Genomic DNA, 24,342 nt, shown 5'->3' on the forward strand with positions numbered 1-24,342 from the left:
AAATTCGATTTCAGATTTCAATAGTTGTTTTGTCAATTTTAATGCGATAATCGCCTATTGTAACAAATATTTAAAAATTGTTATTTGTATACTCTTAAGGACTATTTTTTTTATAAAAAATATAAATTTTATTAATATAAAATGCTTTTGTGTATAGCTGCAGCTAAAACTCTGGGGTTATAACAACTAATATTTGAGTGATGGATAGTTATAAATTTATCGGCTACATATATTGTTATATTGGCATTTTATTTCTTTGAAATAAACCACAAATGTTTTATTTTTTTTATGTAAAAGTCTGTTTTAACAATGAACTAAATAACAACAATACATACATTCAAATTAGATATAAGTTGCTTGTTTAAAATCATTTCCTAGTTTAGAAACTATGGTTCTATAAATTATATATTACCAGGCCATTAATATTGATTGTTGTAAATATAATCCATAACATTTTGCTACTTAAAAAATATTATTAAATTCAAAGATCAAGCCATTTTTAAACAGTATATGCATGCGGAGCCATAATTGCTATTTTAATGTTAAGGTTTAGTAAAGGTTTGTCTGCTTTTCACAAGTAGAATTAGATAAGTTAGCATAAAGACCTTTTTCAGATCTTGATCTTTTCTTTATAATTATCACTCTACATTTGTTCGCTTTTTTATTTATTTAAGTTGTGGATTAAGGAAAGAAAAATGTATATACTTAAGGATTTTAAAAACGATAATATATTTACCAAGGGGATTATCGCCTTATAAAACGTTTTTGAGAGGTAAAAAGGTATTTTATTAATTTTAAATAATCATTACATATTTATTTTATAATCTGTATATATAAAGTGTATAACGCCTTCCTGTAGAATAAACCTATAATTTATCTTGTCCTGTGTATTATACGAAAATATTTTAAGCTATTCATCATCATGACACAGACGCAAAAACGAAATTTTTAGGTTTTATTTTTTTCTTAAATCCCACAAAGTTAAAGTTTTTTTAATATACGGGTTTTATATCGCATTTCAACTAAATTAACTACGTTGTGATTACCATAAGCGAAGTCTCAGCTTTAGCTACCATAAGGAAAGCTTAAGATAGCAAAACCACTTTCTTGTCCTGCTTAAGACTTAATGTCGTTTTGATGTGTCACACATATTACGTAAAGGGTAGTTGTATCCGAACAGAGCACACCCACACACAGCGAACTTAATCTTGAACCTTCTAGATTCATTTGCATATTAAACGCCATTGACTTTTTTCTTTGGGCTTTCAGATTACGCAGGGCATTAGTTACACGTTTCGATTCGAATCGATGCCAAGATTTATTGGCTATATATTCAAAGCAAAAAGTCATCCGACAGAATGGCAAACCTTTTTCTTCCCTTAACGAAAACTTATGTGAAGCTGCTGAACAGATAGAATCTGGTTTTTCAAGTGTGTATATATTTTTACGTAAGAAATCATAAACAAGGATACATAGAACATCTCCGTGATCCATTTAGGCATCTCACGCAATACTCAACTTTCCTAAAAACCTCTCTCCGTTTTCCCTTTCAACCCCCACGTTTTATTCTCATTCGTATAACCGTGAAGTGTTATTAAACGATCGCTCTCTCGTCTCTTCATGAGTGCTCTGTCGAGAATCCGACACTATCGGATATCATAATATATAATACACATATTGCATAAACAGCGTGCGATCGAAAAATTTGCGGACGATTTGTTTATGTTGTTAAAAATGTGCTTAGAAACGATGTGTGAATTTCGTTTTAAAAGTAATTATCTGTGCTATTACTGCAACATTTATTTGATCAAAAATAAAGCAATTTACTAGCAGTCAATAACCCATTAATATCATATTTTCAATACTTCAATATATATCTTAAAAAGGGAAAAATAGTAAATTTATTATAGAAAAATAATCATAATGCACAGCTTATAAAAAATATTTAAATATATATTAAATTTTTTTGTATAATAACAGCTTTTTAATACCACCAATTATTTATTCATTTTATGAGAAATCTCAGAGGTACATCTCTTGATCATTTATAAAAGGGTGATATACTTTTGTATAGAATTGTAGTAAAAGCGCTCAAAAGGCATTTCGTTATTTTTGAGTCACCTTATATTAAAAAAAAATACCTGAGGGATCTATTGAAGTTACGCTCTTTAAATTACCCAATTAAAATAAATTGGTTATCTTTCAAACAAACTTAGATTAAGCGAGAAACTTTTACATAAGTTAGTAATTTATTTTTCCAGATCTTAAAAAGAATATTTTTTTAGTTATGGATATTTGCTTTTATATAAACAATTTATTACATTTAATGTTATATAGTAAGGATAAAGATATATTATGTTTAAAAATATGATTGTTTTTTATAAAAAAACAAACGAATGTTAAATATGTATTAAGACACTAAATAATATTCTATTTTAATATTTATTAGAAGATAAATGCAAAAAAATACAATATATTGTATATTTTTAAGAGTAACAAATTAAAAATCCAAATTCTTAAAGCTTAATTTGCTTATGTATGATATTCTAAAATACAGTTTGTTTATAAGATTTTTAATAATATTCATTTAACATTTAATATATTATATATTTTTTATTTTTTAATTTATTGATAGAAAAACAATTTAACAAAATAAATTTTGTATTAAGAAGGGGCAAGCGCTATCTAGACACCAAATTATATTCTGCGCTTAAAAAACATTGTGCTTTTATTCTTTGGTAACCAATCGCTGAAATGGCCGTTCATGTTTTAGGACGTAAATATTTTTCGTGGGTATGTCCAAAAAGCGATGCAATTGGCTCGAATTTTTTTATATGCCAGAGCTGTGTCAAACTGCTACTTTAAAATATGTAAAACATTACGACAATCCCAGCCGCTCTTTCGAAATCACAGCCAACAATAATACAACTCGACACGCCAAAATAGTCTCTTCGACTTTCAAGAACTGTCTTTAGAACTCCACAGCCCGATAGCAGCATCTTTATTTTTAATAAAATATTTATTTCAATAATATAATATATTTTACATACCATTATAATCAGTACATGTTACTGGTTTATAACTATTCATATTACCAATTTGTTATTCGCTACAATTTAATAAGAAATAAATACAAAATATCATTATTTAAGTGAAAATTACTGAAACATCTTTTTCATTTTACGTAAAAAAATCAATAGTTGAATGCTAATTCGATTTCATTTAGCTAAAGATTTGATACCATTTTTGGGTTATCTTCAGTTTCTAAAGCAATATGTGATTTTTCTTAAGTAGTAGCAAATGTTGAAGATGTTTGTTAAGTAATGAATGGCAATTCCAGAAAGGTGTTTAATCAATGTGTTATTAAAGCATCTAGCTCCAATTTTTAATTACGGAGATTTAATTTTTGGTCACTGCTTTCTCATTAAATTTTAATATTTATCTAATTTGATAATAAATGGAATAAGTTCAATATAATTATATATTTTATTTTGTGTATGCTCCTCATAATTAAGAAAAAACATGTTTTCTCGGATCCCATTTAGTATGAATTTAGTTATTAGTAAACATAAAACAAAGGTATTTAATTGCTTTTAAATTGAAATTAACCTTACAATATCCGCAATACGACACCGCAGCTAATATTTTGTCTGAGTCTGGGTACTTTTTTGTCGGCCGTTACGCATACGGTATTCTCCAAGCGTATGGCGAGTTTCGCAACATTTTCACCGCAACACACATATAGATGACGGAGATGGAATAAAATAAAATTTGTACACATAAAGGGCAACCCTACCTGAATTACATTTCGACCCATAAAGGGACAAAGCGAGCGCATAAATTTTTACGTGTTTACGAATCCCGCGCCTTTAATTACAGGTCATTACTTGGCGCAGTTATGATTTAATTCACACAACATGGACCCTGTTATCGGTTGCGCGAATGCGGATAACGATTCATTACTGGTAACAAGGTCGGTTCATGAATAAATTACACGAGGGAATTATAAATAGCATACAATAAAGTTAAAAGTTATAATATATATTACATATTCAAGTGTAAAAAACGAAAAACGCGGTTGCTATTGTGGCACTGAGTAATTGTGTGTAATATGAGGCTATTTATTGATGCGCGCGTGCTATGTATCGTCGTCGTTCAACGACGTGAATACATAGCGTGTATCGTTTTATAACAGATAATCAATATTTATTAAACAGCGTTCGTATCAAAGTGCGATAAAAATGTGTACAATTTATATGGGTATGATATAGTAAAGTACAATGTAGGTAATTTTATCAAATAATTTAAGATAAATAAAAACAAATTAATAATTTTTTTTATCTTATTGCTTAGTAAAAAAGTCGTGATTGATGGCTTCAAATTTAAGAAGACATTAAAATGAAGTAATTTTAATATAATAAGAGATGCAAAAAAATCATAACAATTAAAACAGCGGTACATTATATATTTTAAATTAACATTTTAAAATAATTGAAATAGTTTAGTATAGAAAAATGAATGCCAGCAAACATCTTCTTGTGTTATACAAAATAATAAATTATAATTAAAATAGTTTAGAATAATAAATATTTGTACAAGCATACACAACTAGAAAAATTGAAGCTTTAACATCACAAATATGTAAAAAAGTATAAAAATAAGCAATAGAATTGATATTATGTACAAAGCTGTTAAAATATATAATAAACTATCTAAAAAATAGATACATTAATGGAATAATTACAAGTCTTTTTTTAAGCTAAAATAAAATTGTTGTGCTTATTTAAATTTAAATAAGTATAATATGTACATATCTATAAGTTTAATGACTTTTATAATTAGCGTATAGCTGAAGTTAATAAATAATATATGTATGTATACAAAAAACAATTTAAGCATTATTATATTATATATGTATATATACATACATATATATATCATATATATATAATATATTATAAATTCACAGGTAGACATTTTAAAATAAATTATAAATTATAAAAAAATTAATAAAACAATATAAACGTCACATTGAGCTATAAATATAAAATAGCCTTATTATAGTATAATCAAATTTTACCTTTAGAAATATTTTTTAATGAATTGTGAGTGAAATTTTATTTTAAAAATAAAATTAATTTACATTATCAATTTTTACCTTTGCACTTTTTTAATGCAAAATATATACTTGTGTACATATTTATTTTAATATAATTAATCTTTAATTGATTATTTCAAGGATCACCATAGAGTTCTAGCCAAAGAGCAGTTTTATTATCAGTTGGAAAATCTTGCATTATAATATCAGAACTTATAACAAGACACTCAAAATCATCTTTATTATTAATCGGCAACCATTTCTTCTTAATAAGTTGATTGAATTTCGGTGTCGGATTTCTGAAATCATAGGCAACCTTAATATTAAAATTTAATTCCCTATATTAAATAAACATAAGAAATTTACCCAAATTTTGCAAAATTAGTCCACATTTTAACCATCCTTGATTTCACCAGCAAATCTTGTTCGGTCACTTTATCATAGTCGATGTTGGCAGAAGTACACAAGTATCCAACTTCATCACCGTGAAATGCGCCTACTTCTTGATGAATATATGATATTTTTCCCAAATTCATATTTCCATCGTAAATGAAGTAATAGAAGTACTCTCTGTCGCAATTGTACTTTAACCTCTCATGTAGAGCATGAGTTATTCCACTAGTGAAAACCAGATTAGATAAAAATTCAGCTATATGTTGATTAGGATATTTCTCTTGTTTCTTTTTATATATATTTCTTAGCCTTTTATCGCAATCTCTCACTGATTTCTTAAAATATGATGGAATGTAATCGAAAAAATTGCCAGATTTTAGATCTGTCAAAGCCTCTTCTTTATTATAGAATTTCTTCAATAGCATTAGGCCTTCGCATTCTACAAAACCACTGATTATTGGAACTTTATTAAATCTTCCACTTTTAAGCAAATCTTTTGGTTCTTCATTCAAAAAACCATCGTAATCTTTAAAATAATTTACAACAGGAACGAAAGGAAAATATACTCCTTCTTTCAAATCATCATTATTAAGCAAATTCATCGCTGCTTTGACTAAATCTAACGAATTAACTTTATTAATGCAATCAAATAAATTTGAACCTTTTTCATAACCAAAGCATTTCGCTAATCGTTCAGCCATTTCTATTGGATTTAAAATGCGAGTGTATGGATTTATAGCTGAACCAGATTGCATAATAGCTTTGTGAAATAAACCTTTAGATTTTGGTGAAAGAACGTGGTAATCTACAGCAGCAGAACCTGCACTCGATCCCATTAGTGTTACATTACCAGGATTTCCTCCAAATGAATTGATGTTCTCTTGCACCCATTTAAGTGCTAGGTTTTGATCCTTTAAACCCATATCTCCTCGAGCATTAACGGGATCGGTGCACAAATATCCCAACACGCCCAGACGATAATTAATGCTCACCAAAATGGTGTCTTGTTCCACTATATAATCAGGACCAAATTCATCCATATTTCCAGAACCTTCTACAAATGCACCGCCGTGAATGTAGACCATCACCGGAAGTTGATTTTCTTGATTGTACTTCGGCGTGTACACGTTGAGATACAAACAATCATCACTACCGCATATCTCCCGATTCTCATTATTAAATTGCATTGATTTATTTCCATGTTTTGTAGCATCTTTAATACCTTGCCATGGTCCAATTGGTAGAGGATCCTATATTATTTTTTATTTTTTAAATATTTATAAAAATAAATTGTATGTGTATATACTAACCTTAAATCGTAGCTTTCCTTGCGGTGGTTCTGCATAAGGAATACCCGAAAAAACAAAGTATACCTTTCCATCTCTCGTAATCAACTGTTTTCCCTTAAGTTTGCCTTGTTTAATTTCTATAATTGGTTCTGACATTGTTTTAAAACAATTTTTAATAATAATAGTGCTATAAAATCGGCCACGTGAGTATTGTTGCGGACCGTGGACTGTGGTAAACTAAATAAAAATTGAACATTATTTGTGATTATATAGCTGTTGATTAATTTCTATAATACATAGTTGGTGTGAATATGTACACAATATAAAAACAAACATTTTTACATTTTATATTGTTTTTTTTATGTTAATAAAAAAATATATCATATTCGATGCATACATGTTGATATTTTAGGCAAAAACAATAATACATTAGTTATTAGTTGTTAATTAAAAAATAAAAATATACCGATATATAATATAAATATTATTTTAGTTTGTTGTATTATTAATTAAATACTATTCATTACATTACTTATTTAGTTAGAAAAATGTGTTTTATTTCAAAATATTATACTATACAGAATGGCACAATCTTCACGTCACGCCTAGTTATATAAACTACAAGGTAGTTTTTGTATTATATTTTCATGTAATGGATCAACTCAAACACATATTTGATAGTGTTATATGTTTTCCATATGATTAAACTTATTTACGAATTTGTAGACATTTTTAATAATGTAATTGTTTCATTAATATTCCATATAAATTTAAAATAAATGTTTATGGTAAATTTAGACATATTATACATAAAATATAATTTTTAACACCACAAAATTATTATTCTGTCGATTATTTTTTTTAATAGTTACTCGAATTTTTTTACATATGGTATATTTTTGGCAGGATGTGGTGTTTCTAAATCTAATGAACCACAATAATAAACATGAATAATATTTTTTCAACAAATATTATATTATGTGCTAAATTTTACGACTGTAATAAAAAACAAATAAAAGAGTAAGCATTATGAATGAATTTAAAAATCTTAGCTATACAATAACAGTAAACCATCTATATTGCAAAATAAAAAAACATTTTATTATTGTTACTGTTAAAAATAAACTAACATTATATTATCTTACAAATACAAAATAGTTTCATATTTATAAATAAATATTCTTTAATTAAATCAGCCTCGTAGATACTTTTAATTTATTTTTACTATATTTTTTATTTATATTTATTTTATACTGTAAATAATAACCTAATAATGAACAGCTATTAAGTTCTAGAAAATATGATAAGTGCTTAATGATATTCTGATTAGTTTGAAATATGACTTTATCTCTACTACACAAATTGCGCTTTGTCATATTTTTTTTAACAAATTCTTTTCTTATTATATATTGAAATATATATTTTTAACGACAGTGCTTAAATTTTTAAATTGTTATCAGTAACAGCTTAGTAAGATTCCAGAATAGTATACTTTTAAGATTTTAGGTTTTCGATTGGCTTAACTGCATACTTTTATTTATTTATTGTATTGTAAATCTTTAGTTGCAATATGACAGGCAATAACTTATTGCGTTACATTTGAGTAAATACAATCAACAATTACTAAGTTTGTTGTGAATTTATTTTAAATGACATAAAATGTTTCGTTTTATTATTATTCAGCTAAAATGCAAATCTATTTTCAAATAACTTGAAATTATTACGTAGATTGTCCACATATGTAACTTCATTATTCAGAAGTTGAAAAAATTTAAATTAGTCGTTCTTGTAGTGTGCAAATTCACGCACTAAAGCGGGAACGGTCGAAATGTGCTTAGATCAACTGGATATCTATCGAGCGCGCACGTGAAAAATTAGAACAGTAAAGAATAAATGAAAATTTGGTCTTAAGTAATGGCTTAAGCAACTATTTTATTTCTATGTTTTAAAATAATGTAGGCAATAAATACCAGTACAAATTTGTCAATAAAATATAGCACACAGCTACACAATGATTTAAATATTTGAGTTTAACATATAAATATTTAAACTAAATTTAGAAAATCAGAACGAATCAATAAACTATTTATAACCTAAAAAGTTGAGGGTTCGGTATTCGTACACACACTAGCTGTGGTACCTCACGATAGTGAGAGACTGACAGCTACAATAGTATTCTGCAGTTGCTATAAAAATTATTTGTTCTACAAAATTATTATTTTTGTTACTATCAAATCTTTTAATTTAGGGAATATTTTTCTGTATAAAAAGATATATTTTTATAATTCAGTTAAATTTGACGAATAATTTTATATAATAATTTATTATGTTGTATTTATGGCACTACAAGTCTTGGTATAATTTAATTAAATAATAAACACACGTAGACTACTGGTTTTGATACACTGTCTTATTCCTTTCGCAGTTCCATGAGAGATATTCTCTGGTTGCAATTTAGGTAGTTAGCAGTTTAGTACAAGAACAACTCAGGCAACTACATAATTAATCTTTTCACCGCTGTTCCGTTAGGGTGTTCATTTGTAAATATATTTGGCAAATATGTGCAGACAGTCGTTAATTGTATATATAATATATATAATCGATAATCATCATTTCATTATTATGAATTTGAAAAACATATTTTATATTCGCGTCATAAATATAAATAAAAACTTATTATGATTAGCCTAACTTAAATGTTTATTCACTTCACAAATAGTAAAAGAAACCCCACTTCAATTTAATACAAATTCGTTTACTCTTAGGATGTCTTGTATCTGATAATAATTTTTTATGTAATATACAAGTTTTTTGTATGTAGTTTGAATAAACAACTCTTTATGCAACATCTACGTTGATTGTAACAAAAATATGCTGCGAAATTTATTTTTAAAATCTTGTATTTTTTTAGTATTGCTCATGTTCTTGTTTTTTTTAAGTTTTCTCTAGAAAATCAATAAGTTTCATTTGAAAACAATGTCTCTGAAGTGATTGCCGGCGTGTCACTCTTCACGTCGTCTATGAGACAAGGGGATATGCAAATGGGTCAAATAAAACAGATCCAGGTTCTCTGAGTGAATTCGGCTATCATTCAAGTCACAGTGTCGTCGGCCAAATTGCTCGCGAAAAATGAGCCCAATTATTCAAAGTGGCAATAAAAATGGGGCCAGCTACCAGCGCGGCCGATTCCTGGCGATTTATGGTTTCTCATCAACGCAAATAATATTACACAACAGAGGCAAATGCTCATTGCCTATTCATAATATGAACACATGCACACCGCGAGGAACCTTAGCCATAAAATTTATTTTTAGTGTTTTTTTACTGAGGCATTTTTCTGAGGTCGAGTCCTACTCCCGGCGGGTGTCTGGTGATAATACTTATAATAATAAGACTTTCTCTCGCCAATGAGAGAATTGGCAAAGTTGAAATAAAGTTTTCAAACAATATAATTCCAATCCGAAAAACTCATCTACTCCTGCTCTCCGTTCATTGAAAGATCAAAAACTTATAACGAAGGAAAGAGAAGGATCTCTGCTAAACTAAACCGCTATAATATTATATTATTTACCAGCTATAAGGCATATTGTTATTTTAGCCATAAATTATTGATAGAGTTATAATAATCTGTTTCTTTATTTATTTATTTTATGTCTGTTGAGCTTCTCGTTTAATCTTTCGACAATAAATTAATTCGACCATTCGACCAGTGGTAAAATAACGTGATTTGTAAGCTACCGGGCTTATTACCCAAGGGTGCTGTGTTCGATTCCAAGCACCAGAATCGAAATACGGTTATTAATAAAAAAAATGTTCCGAGCTATAAATGATATTACGAATAATAATAGTAGTGATAGCAGCAATAAATGTTTTAATAATTATAATTCCTGATAAATATTAGATACATAAACAATATTTAAATGAGCTTTTATTTTGTCAATTGTGCCTTAAAGTTTTTATCAATGTGAAAGTAAAACATTTTAAATATTTTTATTGCGTTGATAACTGTACACCAAATTTTTTTTTTTAAGACACATAAAACATCATTTTAATATTAAAAAAGAGACGTTTGTAATATTAGTGCCGGATATTCCGAAATCTATAAGCTTAGACACTCAAATACTATCTACAATAGTACTTGTTTTGCTATTCTTTAAAAAAACATGTGTCTATTTTAATATGGCGATAGCTGTATATTTTACTAAAAGTGTTGAAGCGCACCTTATTGGTTATTCACAGCATTAATACAGACACGTTATAAAACAGGCACTAGTAAAAACCGTTGATTTATTGATTGTAGTTTCGAGTTTTAAATCACATCGGCTTCACCACTTTCGAGCTTTGATGCCAAAGGGATGTGACAGCAACCAAAATAGACGCGAAAAAAGCTAGTAATAGATTATTTTATCAACATATTAAAATTACTACATATTAATAAAATTATAGATGCCACTATCAGGCGGTGAAGTTGAAATGCAGGTCTAGAAAGTCAAAGTCTTTGCTGGAATATCGAGTCAAATTATTGTCGGCTGTGATATCGTGGAGCAGTTGGGATCTGCCGTGATGTGTTCTTGTGACAAGGCTGGACGATCCGCTTATGTGTGAGTAGACTCTCCTTGACTCTCTTCTGTGTCTACCACTGTGTATTCGCCTCTGTAACCGAGACCGTTTTGGCCAATCTCATAGAGCGATGTTTGCGGGATAATTGCATCGCTTCAAAAACAAACCGACGAAATATTTTATTCACAAAGATTATTAGTAATGCGCAGAGTAGAATATATTGTTTATCGTTCATCCTTTCCAAATAAAGTGTAGTTTTTTTGGTATATATGGGCGATTAACGCCTGAGCTCAGATAATCCATGCAATATTTTTCATTCATAACGCATTTAATTGGTCACAACATCTTTTAGTGGTTGAAACCTTTACGGTATCTACATCTATCTATGTAGCTCCTGTCCTAATTGATCAATAATAATAAAGTGTTGCCGCTGGAAAAATTTCAATACTCAACTGATCCTTATAGTGTATCTGAATAATTACTCGTATGCTGAAGCTGAAATGTGTTATAATGTAATATGTATAACATCTTTTAAACAGGATTTAACGCCCAATTATTGATATATTAAAAACAATACAGCTTAAAATCATATTTTTAGTGAAAATGTTGTTGTAGTTTTATTATATTATATAAGTAGTGACATATTCTACTAAACAAAACTTCATAGGATCTATTTTTTTAATTTGATTAATTGAAGTTGTACAGTATTGTGCTTTTGCTTTGGCATTTGCTGTTTTAGTCACGGTGTTATTAAACACCGAACAAACTATTGTCACAACGTATTAAGTATATATTTTTCAAAATAATTAATTACTATATAATGATCTAAAAGTATTTCAGCACGTTATTAGGTCGTATTTTAGAATATGATTTATAGGACCATTATTTTTTAGTGAACGTTAAAAAGTTCTGGTGGTAAATGTTGTGTTAAAGTTGCTGTCAGTTAAAATCTCGGAAAAGCAAAAGGTTAACACAGTCTAAATCGAGAACTATTGTTAACTCTGACGTTTTATTGACGTGCCTGGAAGTACAATATATAGCTTTCCTATACGAGCACTTACCTTCACCTAACAAAAAATGCATTAGCTTTTAATCGATTCCTAAGGGCATCAACCTGAAACTGGATATTGTCGATTCCGAGTCAGCTTTCGTAGCCTCCCCCTCTTTCTTTCTCTTCTGAGATTTATCTTCTCCTGGGTATTCGGGGTGAGTAGGGACGCTGCTATGTTAAAAAGGAAAATCCAGCCGAAAATCGGTCATTATCGCGCATTGTAGAGTGTCACGTAGACAGGATATATGGGGTTTACAAGACCCTGTAGACGGACTTAGGTCACAAAGCTACCATGCATATCCAAGTAATCGATTCGGGGCTTAAACTTTGCATTATATTAGTCCTCTTGTAGTTGATTTAGTGATATGTTAATACATTAAATAATACATGGCTAAATAGGCAAAAAAAATTGTATTATTGGATTTTGATGTTCAATTCATTGGTGAAATATTATATATTCAACAATACTTATTTATATTTGAAAAACACATTCAGAATCGATTTTATTGGTTATTCTGTAGTGTCTTACTTGAATTATTTTTTTGTAATCCACATTTTATAATTATTCATTTTTAATCAAGCTAGTCTTTCCTTTTGTTTAATTAATTAAAAGTGCTCTTACATTTTAACTTTCTTGAAAATTATATATACATATTTTAAAGCAGTTTAAGCTTTAAGCTCGCTTTGAGTCATAAGCATTAATATTTTTATTTATCTTCTGAAATATTATGGTACAAATTGTTAGGGTGATGGTATATTATTAAAAACTGAAATTATTATAATTTGCGTATATTTATTTATAATGGTTTGAAAATCACTAATCGGGAACAGTTTTAAAATATTATTATACACTATTATTGCAAAATAACAGAAAACTTAAATAGCTTTTCAATATAATTGATGTGTTTCCTATTGAATAATTTAAAATAAATTTAGCAATTTAAGAAAAGTAATAAATTCTCAATACAGTTTTTTATAGTTTTAATAATAAAAAATACAAATATGCTTCTAAAAATAATAATATAAAGAGTTATTTTTTATAGTTATATATATGTTTTATTTATTGATTTTTTGCATTTATGAAATAATAATAACTCGTTCTATACGTAGCGTAAAACAAGCTTAAATCATACATATGCTATATAAATGTTTAAAATGGTTATAATAATAAAATGGACCATTTTCGAAAAAGCTCATATTTGTATAACAATAATATTTTATAATCAGGAGCCTAAAAATAACCATTGCGTAGATTTAGTAATTATTATGTACAATATTTTGATTATGTTTTTTTATTAATACAAAATAAAAAAATCTCTTTATTAATGTCGATGTATTTTATTTAAATCAATGATAGGTTTTCAAACTGCTAACAAAATCCCTACTACATATAGTTATATTTATTTAATATAGGTAGTTGGCTCTATTTTAAATAGATAAAATTAAGCACAGTAATCTTAAGACACAGATTGAAATACATATTGATTGCAGCAGCAGTGTGTATAAAAAAAATAAATCTAGTTTATTTATACGTTAGCAATACAAATTTGACAATATTTCAAATATATTTTTAGCCAAGAGCATAAAAAACTGCACTTTTTATTTATTTAAGCAACGAATTAAAAATAAATAAATAGTACTTACTTTATTGTCGTACGACATATTTAGATCAGTGTTTTATTCAAAACTGCTATAAATATCTTTCCAAAGAATTCTTCTCTCTGGTATAAGCGATTTATGCATTATTAAGTCTGAACCTATTTCAAGACATTGAAACTGATTTGTAGATGCAGGTAACCATTTTTTGGTAATAACTTCATTTAGTTCAGGTGATGGATTTCTATAATTGACAATCAAACAATCGTTAAAATAACAAAAATGATATAAATTGTCATATCAAAAATGATATATAATTACCCAGTTTTAGCAAAATTGGTCCGACATTTTTTATGTATTAAACTCGATATAGTTTTTGGATATGTTGCGTTTACACTTGGATATCTTATCAATCGTTACGTACAATCAACTGTGATAATCAGAGTTTATCAGATAGCTAAAGTTGTACTATTAAAACCCACTATTTTAGATCTTCTATATAATATTAAATAAGAAAAAAATCTTTCCTAATTCGCCGCAAGAATAATGTAGATTTGGTGTAAATTAAAAGGTTATCTTATAAATTACAACAAATTTAATTTTAAATTATTTATTTATTTATTGATAAAATGGGTAATATTATACAATAATAAACTCATATATGAAGTGACTTAAATAAATAACGATATTTTAAAAGGCAATTAATTAAGAATCTTAATTCTAAAATAGTATGTATTGTTAGGAAAGCAATATATTGAAATATAATAGTTTGCGATATATATTGTTTGATATTTTATATGAATCTTTTAATTTATGATGTTGTTTCATTAGAAATTACTATAAAGATCTTTCCAAAGAGTTCTTCTCTCTGGTATAAGCGATTTGTGCATTTGTAAGTCTGTACCTATTTCAATGCACTGGAATTGATCTATAGTTGCTGGTAACCATACTTTGTCGATAACTTCCGTCACTTTAGGCGATGGATTTCTGAAAAATACAATTCACAATCGTTAAAATTAGTACAGATACATAAATTATTTCTTGGAATATTTTTTTATAAATACCCAGTTCTGGCAAAATTAGTCCAAAATTTGACCAATCGTTCTTTGACAAGCCAATCCTGAGGTGTAACTATATCAAAATCATGGTAAATGGTTGGTGCTAAATATCCAATTTCATCAGCATGTGAAGCTCCAATTTCTGTATAATCTGTCAAAAGTTTCTCTAGATTCATATTTCCATCGTATGTGAAATAATAAAAGTATTCACTATGTTGATTATTTTTCAATCGTTGTTCAAAACTATAAAATATTCCACCAGTAAACATAAGATCGGATAAATAATGTATCATATGGTTTTCCTCATTCACTTGCCCTTCTGTTTTCTTATATAAAGTTCTAAGTTTTAAATCGCAATTCTCGATAGATTTGTTTAAATAGTCCGGTAAATAATCAAAATAATTACCAGCTTCTAAATCACTTTTAGGTTCAGGCTCGTGATAAAAATGTTTAATCATCATTAAACCCTCCAATTCATTAAAACCTGTTATACAAGGCACTTTATTGAATCTTCCGCTCTGAAGCAACTTTTGTGGCTCTTCATTTAAGAAACCATCGTAATCTTCAAACTTGTTTATAACAGGTCCGAATCCAAATAATATTCCATTTTTCAAATCATCATTATTAATAATGCGTACGGAAGCTTTAACCAAATCAGATGTTTCTATTTTATTTATGAATTCAAAAAGATCTTCTCCACCATCTTTTTTATAACCGAAAAGCTTAGCTAATCGTTCTGCGTGATCTACAGCGTCAAACATTTGCCCCCATGGGTTTAAAACTGTACCAGATTGCATTATTGCTTTATGGAATAAACCTTTAGATTTGGGGGAAAGTATATGGTATTCGACAGAAGCCGAACCAGCACTGACTCCAAAAATAGTAACATTATCAGGATCTCCTCCGAATGATTTAATGTTCTCTTGAACCCACCTGAGTGCCATGTTTTGATCCTTTAAACCCATGTCTCCTCGAGCGTTGATAGAATCAGTACATAAAAATCCCATTACTCCCAATCGATAATTGAAGCTAACAAAAACTGTGTTTTGTTCCACAATATAATCTGGACCAAAATCGTCTACAGTTCCAGAACCTTCCACAAATCCACCTCCATGTATGAAAAACATTACTGGCAAGAGTTTTTCTTGTGAAATGTAACGAGGCGTGAAAACGTTAAGATACAAACAATCGTCGCTTCCGTAAGTTATTAGAGTTTTAAACTCGAATTGAGCTGCTTTATTTCCTTCTTTTATTGCATCTTTAATACCCTGCCATGGTTTAATTGGTATTGGATCCTAGAAGTTTATGATAGAAATAAAATCACTGCATATGCATTTAACAATATATAAACAATATTTACCTTAAATCGAAGTTTTCCTTCTGGTGGTTCTGCATATGGAACACCCAAGAAACCAAAATACGGCATTCCATCTCTCGTTATTAGACGCTTTCCTTTTAGTTTGCCTTGTTTTACTTGCACAATTGGATCCGACATTTTCTTAATAATTCTTAAAATAGTTATTTTACTATGTTGTTTCAACACTTATCTAATCAACCACATACGCTTCGTTACGAGCGAACGACTGCGGTTATCTGAGTGCGTACATCGAGTTCATAATATTATATAAGAACACTCTTGACAGTCAGTGCTTATAAATATGTATGATAATATTTATTTATAGGCACTAAATAAAATTAATCAGTCTTTGATTAAACAAATCATATTCATATACTGTTATCAAGCAATATAAAGCGTGACTTCACTTTATATTAAGCCTAGCCTTTAAAATTTGTAAATGCAACATAGGCAATATGTGCCTTTTATTGATTACCAATGTTCTCAAAAATAATTAAATATTATTAGATATATTAAATATATCACATTCTTAAAATGTTTTGATAATTAAATTAAATATACGACACTATGTATTATTTATATATTATTGATTTAAATGTTTTAATCTTTGTTTTACATGATGAAATTTTGCATATATTGTTCATATCCAGAAACAAAAATATTTTCGTTCCATTTATTTGAATGTTGGAGTAAAAAAGTTTGAGAACCGTTAGTAGGATTTATATCTGAAGGCATTTATGTGAAGAATATATAATTTATAGTAATTTGTCTATTATATTTGTTTAAATTATTAGCTTTGTTTTGCGCAATCATCGTACAAATGATCAAAGCGTGATTAATTTATAATGCTTGACGGATGACATTTTATTTTACGGAATTTTTTTAACAATACTTCTTTATAATATGATTATAAAAATAATATAAATTAGGTGTGTGCGGTGTTAATGTTTACTAAAGAAATAATAATATATCTGTTTTTAAACAATAAAAAAACATAGATTGATAATATCTGACTTGATAAACATTACTTAATATTTAATGGCTTGTTTATTTCACATGTTCCACTGTCTATTGGTATTATTTTATCTATATTTATATCGGTCTTTATTGTTATTATCATACATTTAGATATTATTATTTGTTCTTAATATTACTTACATAATTACATTAAAAAGTAATATATATTAGCACTTTAAAATCCAATTATATAATTTAGGTATATTTAAAAAATAATTAACCTTGTATGATTTTTTACAAACAATAAGGAAATTGATATACCAATAGTGATTCGTGTAATTTTGCACTAAATAGTATTCCATACTAAATTAAGATAGTTTATTATACATTGAAAAACTATTCATTATTCAGCGGTAAATGTTAAACAATAAAATGTGATAATAAATAGAAAATTAATAAGTTTAATAATCAAAATGCAATTAACATATAATCTATGGCTATTTTCTATATATACAACAATTATTTTGCCAAGCAAACTATGTTCATTTAACTTAACAAGTAATGTAAGTTGTAAGTTTTATTATAATTAGGCTTAATAATTTCTAATGAGACCTCAAGCATTTATTTAATCGTCATATTATTTTAGAGTCCTGTTTGCATATAATTTAGATTGTATTAATGTTATAAACTGCAAGATATACAAGATATTTTCCGGTGTAATAAATTTTATTCTAAAGTTAAATTTTTATTTTATATTTATCGGATTTTTTTTATAAATATCTAAACATTTTTTTTAATGTTAGTAATTATTAAATTATATTTATCTAAAACTTATTTAACATCAATTCAAGTAGTTGTTTGGTCGTTCGGTCGAGTGAGTAAATCAATATCAAAACAGACCTAACAAAAATTGTGACAATAACTATAGGCAGTGATTCTAAACTGAAAACTTTTAAATATAGTATAAATATTAAGTTGGAAAACTCTTATTGAAGCAGCAATTGATTGAAACAATGTTTTAGTGCTGATCCTATTGAACGTAAATAAAGAGTTTTTATTTTTATTATATTTATTCATAGTACTTAAATACACACACGTAAAATCTTTTTACATATTGCTTAACTTTTCACGTTAATTCATTTTCAAAATTAATAAATTTATTGCCTTTTATAAAGTCTGTTTGGATACATATTATATACTCATATTTATTCCTTTTTTAAGAGAAGCAAAGCCATTTCTTATTTTTTTCGTATATAAAGCTAAAGGTGTTGTGACTCACTCTTTGCATGAATTAATATATTACACCAGAGGCGATTATCAAATCATTTAAAAAGTGTACCTAATTTTTGATTTGATCGTGTATTCAATAAATCATTGCTTAAATTTTGATTATATGTAGCATCGACTAAAATATTTTATATTTTGCTTTCTTCTTATTTGCGTTAATGTTTTTCAGATTAAAATAATTAAAAAAAAAACTATCCAATTCGGTATACTCAATTATAATCAACTTTTTATTTTTTTATGTATGTATCCTATATTGTAATATTTTTCGTTGATGAGTTTCATCGCTTCTTTAGTTCAAGTATAATTAATAATATATATTCTAAAACTCTGATACACGTTTTTACACAAACTTTTTCTCAGCCAATCCTTGAACTTTTGCTAATCTTAAAGTTTACCCTCTCGCGTCTCTCTCTTTATAGCAAAATTGTTAAGAACTGTAATTGGTATACCTAAAACATGTTCAAGTGTCGTCACATTATTTACATTCATGTTTGAACCCACCTGAAAGCTAAATGTTAATCCATAAGACCCAACCTTTCAACGGTGTTTATCTGATTAGTATTAAAAAAATCCTAACACGCTAAACATATTTCAAGAACCCTTTTTGAACTTTTTCTATTAAGAAGGAATATTTGTTTATTCGGAAATTATACATTTAAGATTCCGATCGTAGAATGCTGCGAACTAAAGTCCCGTAGAGGTCGCGAATAATTGACGGATTGTCAAAGTAAAATGTGTTTTTTATAACATACTGAACATCTTGTAAAACAAATATATTTATTGCAGACGATATTTACGCGTAGAGAGCACCTTTACTTGCTCTAAGAAGTGATTCCGAGATCTTTAGTGGAAGTTTCTTTAGCCAAAATATTGCCACCGAGATAGTAGATATATAGAATATTCTTGATCTCTTGATCTTGATATTCTTGAAAAGCAGATTTCCAACTAAATGTTTGCTAAAATATTATAATTAGAAGCCAGAAATCATGACATTAAAAATGTTTTAATTTTTATCATAATTAGTTTGTTATATATATATATATATATATATATATATATATATATATATATATATATATATATATATATATATATATATATATATATATATATATATATATATATATATATATATATATATATATATATATATAAATATATATATTTATATATATATATATATATATATATATATATATATATATATATATATATATATATATATATATATATATATATATATATTATTTATATATATTTTAGGCGAAGTATGAATATTGAAAATGCACACATTACCTAGGCGATGTATGAATTGGCAAATTACTTTAGTTTTTGTACATACAAAAGAATTTATGAACACCTTAGTGTTTTTGCTCTCAATGTTCGGTGTTTCTCAAAGTATTTATTTATATATTTATATATCAAACTTATACATTTGTTGAGTATTTTGCTTGTCAAAGTATTTATTCATATATTTATATATCAAAATTATACATTTATTGAGTATTTATGTAAGCTTTATTCAATTGCCAAATTATATAATCCTCCTTTTAAATAAATCCGTTTCAGAGAGTTATTCATGGGGTGTTTGAGTGATTAGGTTGGTGGTAAACGCGCTCATCTGTCAAATCTTGTTCGTTGACGATTTAACTAGCTCACTTCTAAGATTTCACACACTCGCTAGTTAAAACATAAGTTATTTAATGAAAGTATATTTGAAATGAAGTATTGTAAGCTTGAATTAAAACTCATAGTACATACTTTGTCTAGGCATTGAATATTTTATCAAAATTAACTGTAACATGTATACACATTTATTTCAAATAATGTATACACTCAAATTGCGATTAGTAACTTTTACATTAGTGAACGTTTTATACATATCGTTAACGCGACTGTAATAACACTTTATTGCTTTGTACTTTTATCTGCAATTTGTGATTATGTAACATAAAAATAATAGAAATGCAAAATAAGCATGTAATTAAAATACAGTGGTTATACTTCATTGTGCATAATGAAGGCACTAAGAGCGAGAGAAAAAGGCTCAATGCAAAAGTGTATTTAAGCACTAAAGATTCACAATAGCGTAAGTTCTAAGACCTCGCTTTAAAAGGCCACTGAAGAACCATTTTGAAGCACTGAATATTTCATGCATGACGATTTAAAATTTTACATTAAAAGTTACGTAAAATTGGCACGTTTTTATCCGAATTTCGATCAGTTTGTAGGAAGACTCGTTACAATTTTGAAAACTTGACATTTTCTTATCTGACTTCTTTCGGCGATTTTACACTTCAAACTTGTTTCACCGTCGATATATCTGTAAGGAAATGGTTTTTATATATAATGTAAAACGATTCTTACGTAATGAAACGTATGACTTAAAATAGTAAAATATAAGATAAAAATTATTTAAGCTCATTAGATTTTGCAGAAATTTACATTATAGATGAAATCCTTTAACTTTGCCACGTAATAAATTATACACAAAGTAGGGCAACCTTTTAGGCCGATCTTCAATATCTCATTTTAATAACGACCCGTTTAAATATTTATTCATTATTAATTAAGAGAGCTTTACATTGCGTGTATGTTATAATAACAATTTATTCACATCCCGAACAAGAGTCAATGTTACGTACAAATATCGATTATTAGCTCGATTTATTATTATATTCAAGAATTCAGAAGTTACACATGCTGTTTGCTCTCATTTTAATTTAAATAGAGAATAAATTTTAACGAATCGAAATTAAACTTGATTTACATTCGTTAGAAGCAATGAATGAAATGAGCAAAAGTGATGTATGCGACACGGCAAATGAATATTGTATCATGCCCTTTTTGGGGGAGAACAAAAGGTTTCGCGACGCAGTGTGACGTCACGCCTTCGTTGCGTACCGGCGATTCTCAAATACTGGTGACGCAAAGTAATTTTGTTAAAATTATTTTATATCAGCATTAGCTTAATATGGTACTCCTATTTTTGTGTCTTACTGTATCGTTGCAGAGTGTGGTACTTTTGACTATTTTGGTCTTTCATAAATTATAAATCATTATTAATTCATTATTATCAAACGCCTTTTTAAAATCTGTGTATATAATAAACACTTTACCCCAGAGTCAAATGATTTCGAAACAAAGTTACAAAAAACGATAAGGTGACGATAGTGACAGTAGATATGTATGCTTTTACAGACGCTTGGGAAAAATTATGGGGGTTTTTTTTATAGGTTCCATTTTAGGCCAGGAATTATTTTTTTTATTTTCATTCTCTTTTTTATAAGAATCGTTGCGTGACCATTAGAATTTGATTAGGTCAGTTTTCGACGCTTTTCAACGCCGTGCATTATTTTGTATGTATGAAGGTACCGAACGGCCTTTGTTAATATTATACATTTAATCGTAATGTACAAATATAATAATGGCAGTTGTTATCGAATCTTAAAGACTAATAGCATTTTTATTTATTGCGAATTTATACGTGTATATGCGACAAGACCTTTCCTTACGACCAACGCATCTTTGAAATAAACACCTAGCTAAGTGGTCCACATCTTGTGCCACTTGTAGAACTTTCAAAATAGCTGCGCTGATTTTTTTCATCTCGGATACAACCGTTAGATTATCTACTGTTGGGAAACTTTGTTATAAGAGAAAAATAAATGTTTCATAATAGAAAAAAAAAACAGTAATAAATTTACTGAGATTTCAAATTGTTTTTGTAGAAGATTCTAATAAAGGATATACTGTAACATTAGCAGTGATAGTGGCACAGGAAAATATTTAACGTCTACGTTCCGCTTAAATAAAATTTCGACCGTGAACTCTTATCGACCGCCATGTATATATTTTATGCACGTAAATTTGCGCCAGAGATCGGAATTAAACGGCTTTGATTAATGTCGAGCCGCCTAACAGATTAAACTGGGAGAGCACTCGAGAGCCAACCTTCGATCTATCAATTCTATCGGCGGTCATTAGTCTTCGTGGGACCCCCTCGTCGTCGCAATCGGACATTTGCTTAACGAACCTTTTAATTTTGACATCGCAGCAGCGACTTTTCCCCAATTAGCCACGTAGGCATGCGTGATTTTCCGCACGGTCAATTTCATTACAAACATACATTTTTATGAACTTCCTTAACAAAAAAGATTATGCTTTCGTCAGAATCTTGGCGACTTACAGGAAGTTTTAATATCTCTTCAATATTAACTACATGACTACGTCCTCTCACTGATTCAGTCCTGTAAGAGCAGTGTTATAAGCAATCTTATAATCTAACAGTCATGGACTAATGAAAGATTATATGTAAGTCTTCATATATAAATCTTTATGCTATTATTATTTAAATTAATCAACTATTAAATACCCATTAAAATTATAGTGACAGCTTAATTACTTATTTTTACATGATAATTGTCACATTAAGCTATTTATATAATTAAATAAGTTGTGATTTAATTTTAGCAGTAATTTTCTTTTTAATATAAAACGAACTTCGCACACTTGGCAAGGTTGTGAATTGACGCGACTAACACACTTAAGTTTCTGCGACTGTTTGATACATGGATCCTAGTAGAAAAATATATTTATATTTTTACTTTCAGAATATTCCTAAAAATTAATTTATCAGGTCGTTTAAAGTCTGACATTGAAATAGTAACGCCCTAATTAGCTGTGGGGGCGCTCGTGATTTAATGCACGAGCAATTTCATTCCATTCAAGTTTATTTTCGCAATACAAAGTTTGCGTATTTAAGGGCATCCAAAACTTACCAAAGGTTGAACCGAAGGTAACCCGGCGCGGTTAAAAGCGAACGGCGTTTAAGCAGCGAATGCTTATATTGTCCCGGCATTACCATAAACCTTGCGCCATCCCTGTGTCCAAAGTTTTTATTTACATTGGAGAGCTGCCAAGCGGGAAATTATTTACGTCTGCCTGATTTTGTTTGGGCGAACGAATAGTCGGTCGATTTGCCGAATTCGCTAGCCACGTGTTTGTGTAAAATGTTCACATAAAATCATTGGGGAGATAAATACTTCATGTTGGTGTATGATAAGGGCATATTGAGGATATAACGGTTCATTTTTATTCTATATGGTCTACACAAATATTGAAATGACCATACAAATTCAGACGACCGTATCACCCAATTATTTCTATCAAGATATATATTGACATCTTACATACTTCATTCAATATGATTTTGTAAAAATCAGGGCTAGATAATAATTAGCTCTTGATTAGAATATAGTTTGTATTATTTAAGGATTACATAACCCGTTTATTTATCGTTGAAAACTAATGTTTTCCCAGATGTATAGACTATAGAGAGCTACACAAATTACTATGAAACATATCAAGAATTACTTACAAACACAGTATACTCTCGATTATCCTCGATTCATGAATGCCAGTTAAAAAGGGCACGGATAACTGAGAACCACGGATAAACCAAAGTATTTTATTTTGTTTTTAAATATGTTTAATATATATTTTTACTGAGAAAATCTGTGATTCTCGTTTGCTTTTGATAATCTCTTAATAATTTTATTGTTATAGCTATTATATTATTATATTCAAATCCCTTTGATCGATGTTGTCCAGAAAAGTTTTAGTAAAAGTCATTGCCGTCTTCACTTGTATTTTCATTATCACGCCTTTACTCTTCAGTTTCAGTTACAATAGAA

The 24,342-nt window shown here is 28.1% G+C and overlaps 2 protein-coding genes across 2 annotated transcripts in view; one reads left to right on the top strand and one right to left on the bottom strand.

Moving 5' to 3' along the window:
• The window catches only part of LOC148226240 (uncharacterized), a 182,033-nt gene that overhangs the window by 88,041 nt on the left and 69,650 nt on the right, over window positions 1–24,342 (top strand). The gene's annotated exons all lie outside the window — the stretch shown is intronic.
• LOC148226242 (uncharacterized) lies at window positions 1,570–16,660 on the bottom strand. The gene is made up of 8 exons (XM_088204562.1): window positions 16,406–16,660; window positions 15,052–16,340; window positions 14,816–14,974; window positions 12,455–12,562; window positions 6,802–6,967; window positions 5,465–6,741; window positions 5,246–5,397; window positions 1,570–1,646 (listed from the first exon to the last, which is right to left on the bottom strand). The coding sequence occupies exons 1-8, from the start codon at window positions 16,538–16,540 to the stop codon at window positions 1,570–1,572; spliced, it is 3,363 nt and encodes a 1,120-aa protein (XP_088060688.1). The 5' UTR covers window positions 16,541–16,660.

The sequence above is a fragment of the Plectrocnemia conspersa genome, unplaced genomic scaffold (genome assembly GCF_051122295.1).
Source record: "Plectrocnemia conspersa isolate PC_06_02 unplaced genomic scaffold, ASM5112229v1 ptg000014l, whole genome shotgun sequence".
In the NCBI taxonomy this organism is placed as follows: domain Eukaryota; kingdom Metazoa; phylum Arthropoda; class Insecta; order Trichoptera; family Polycentropodidae; genus Plectrocnemia; species Plectrocnemia conspersa.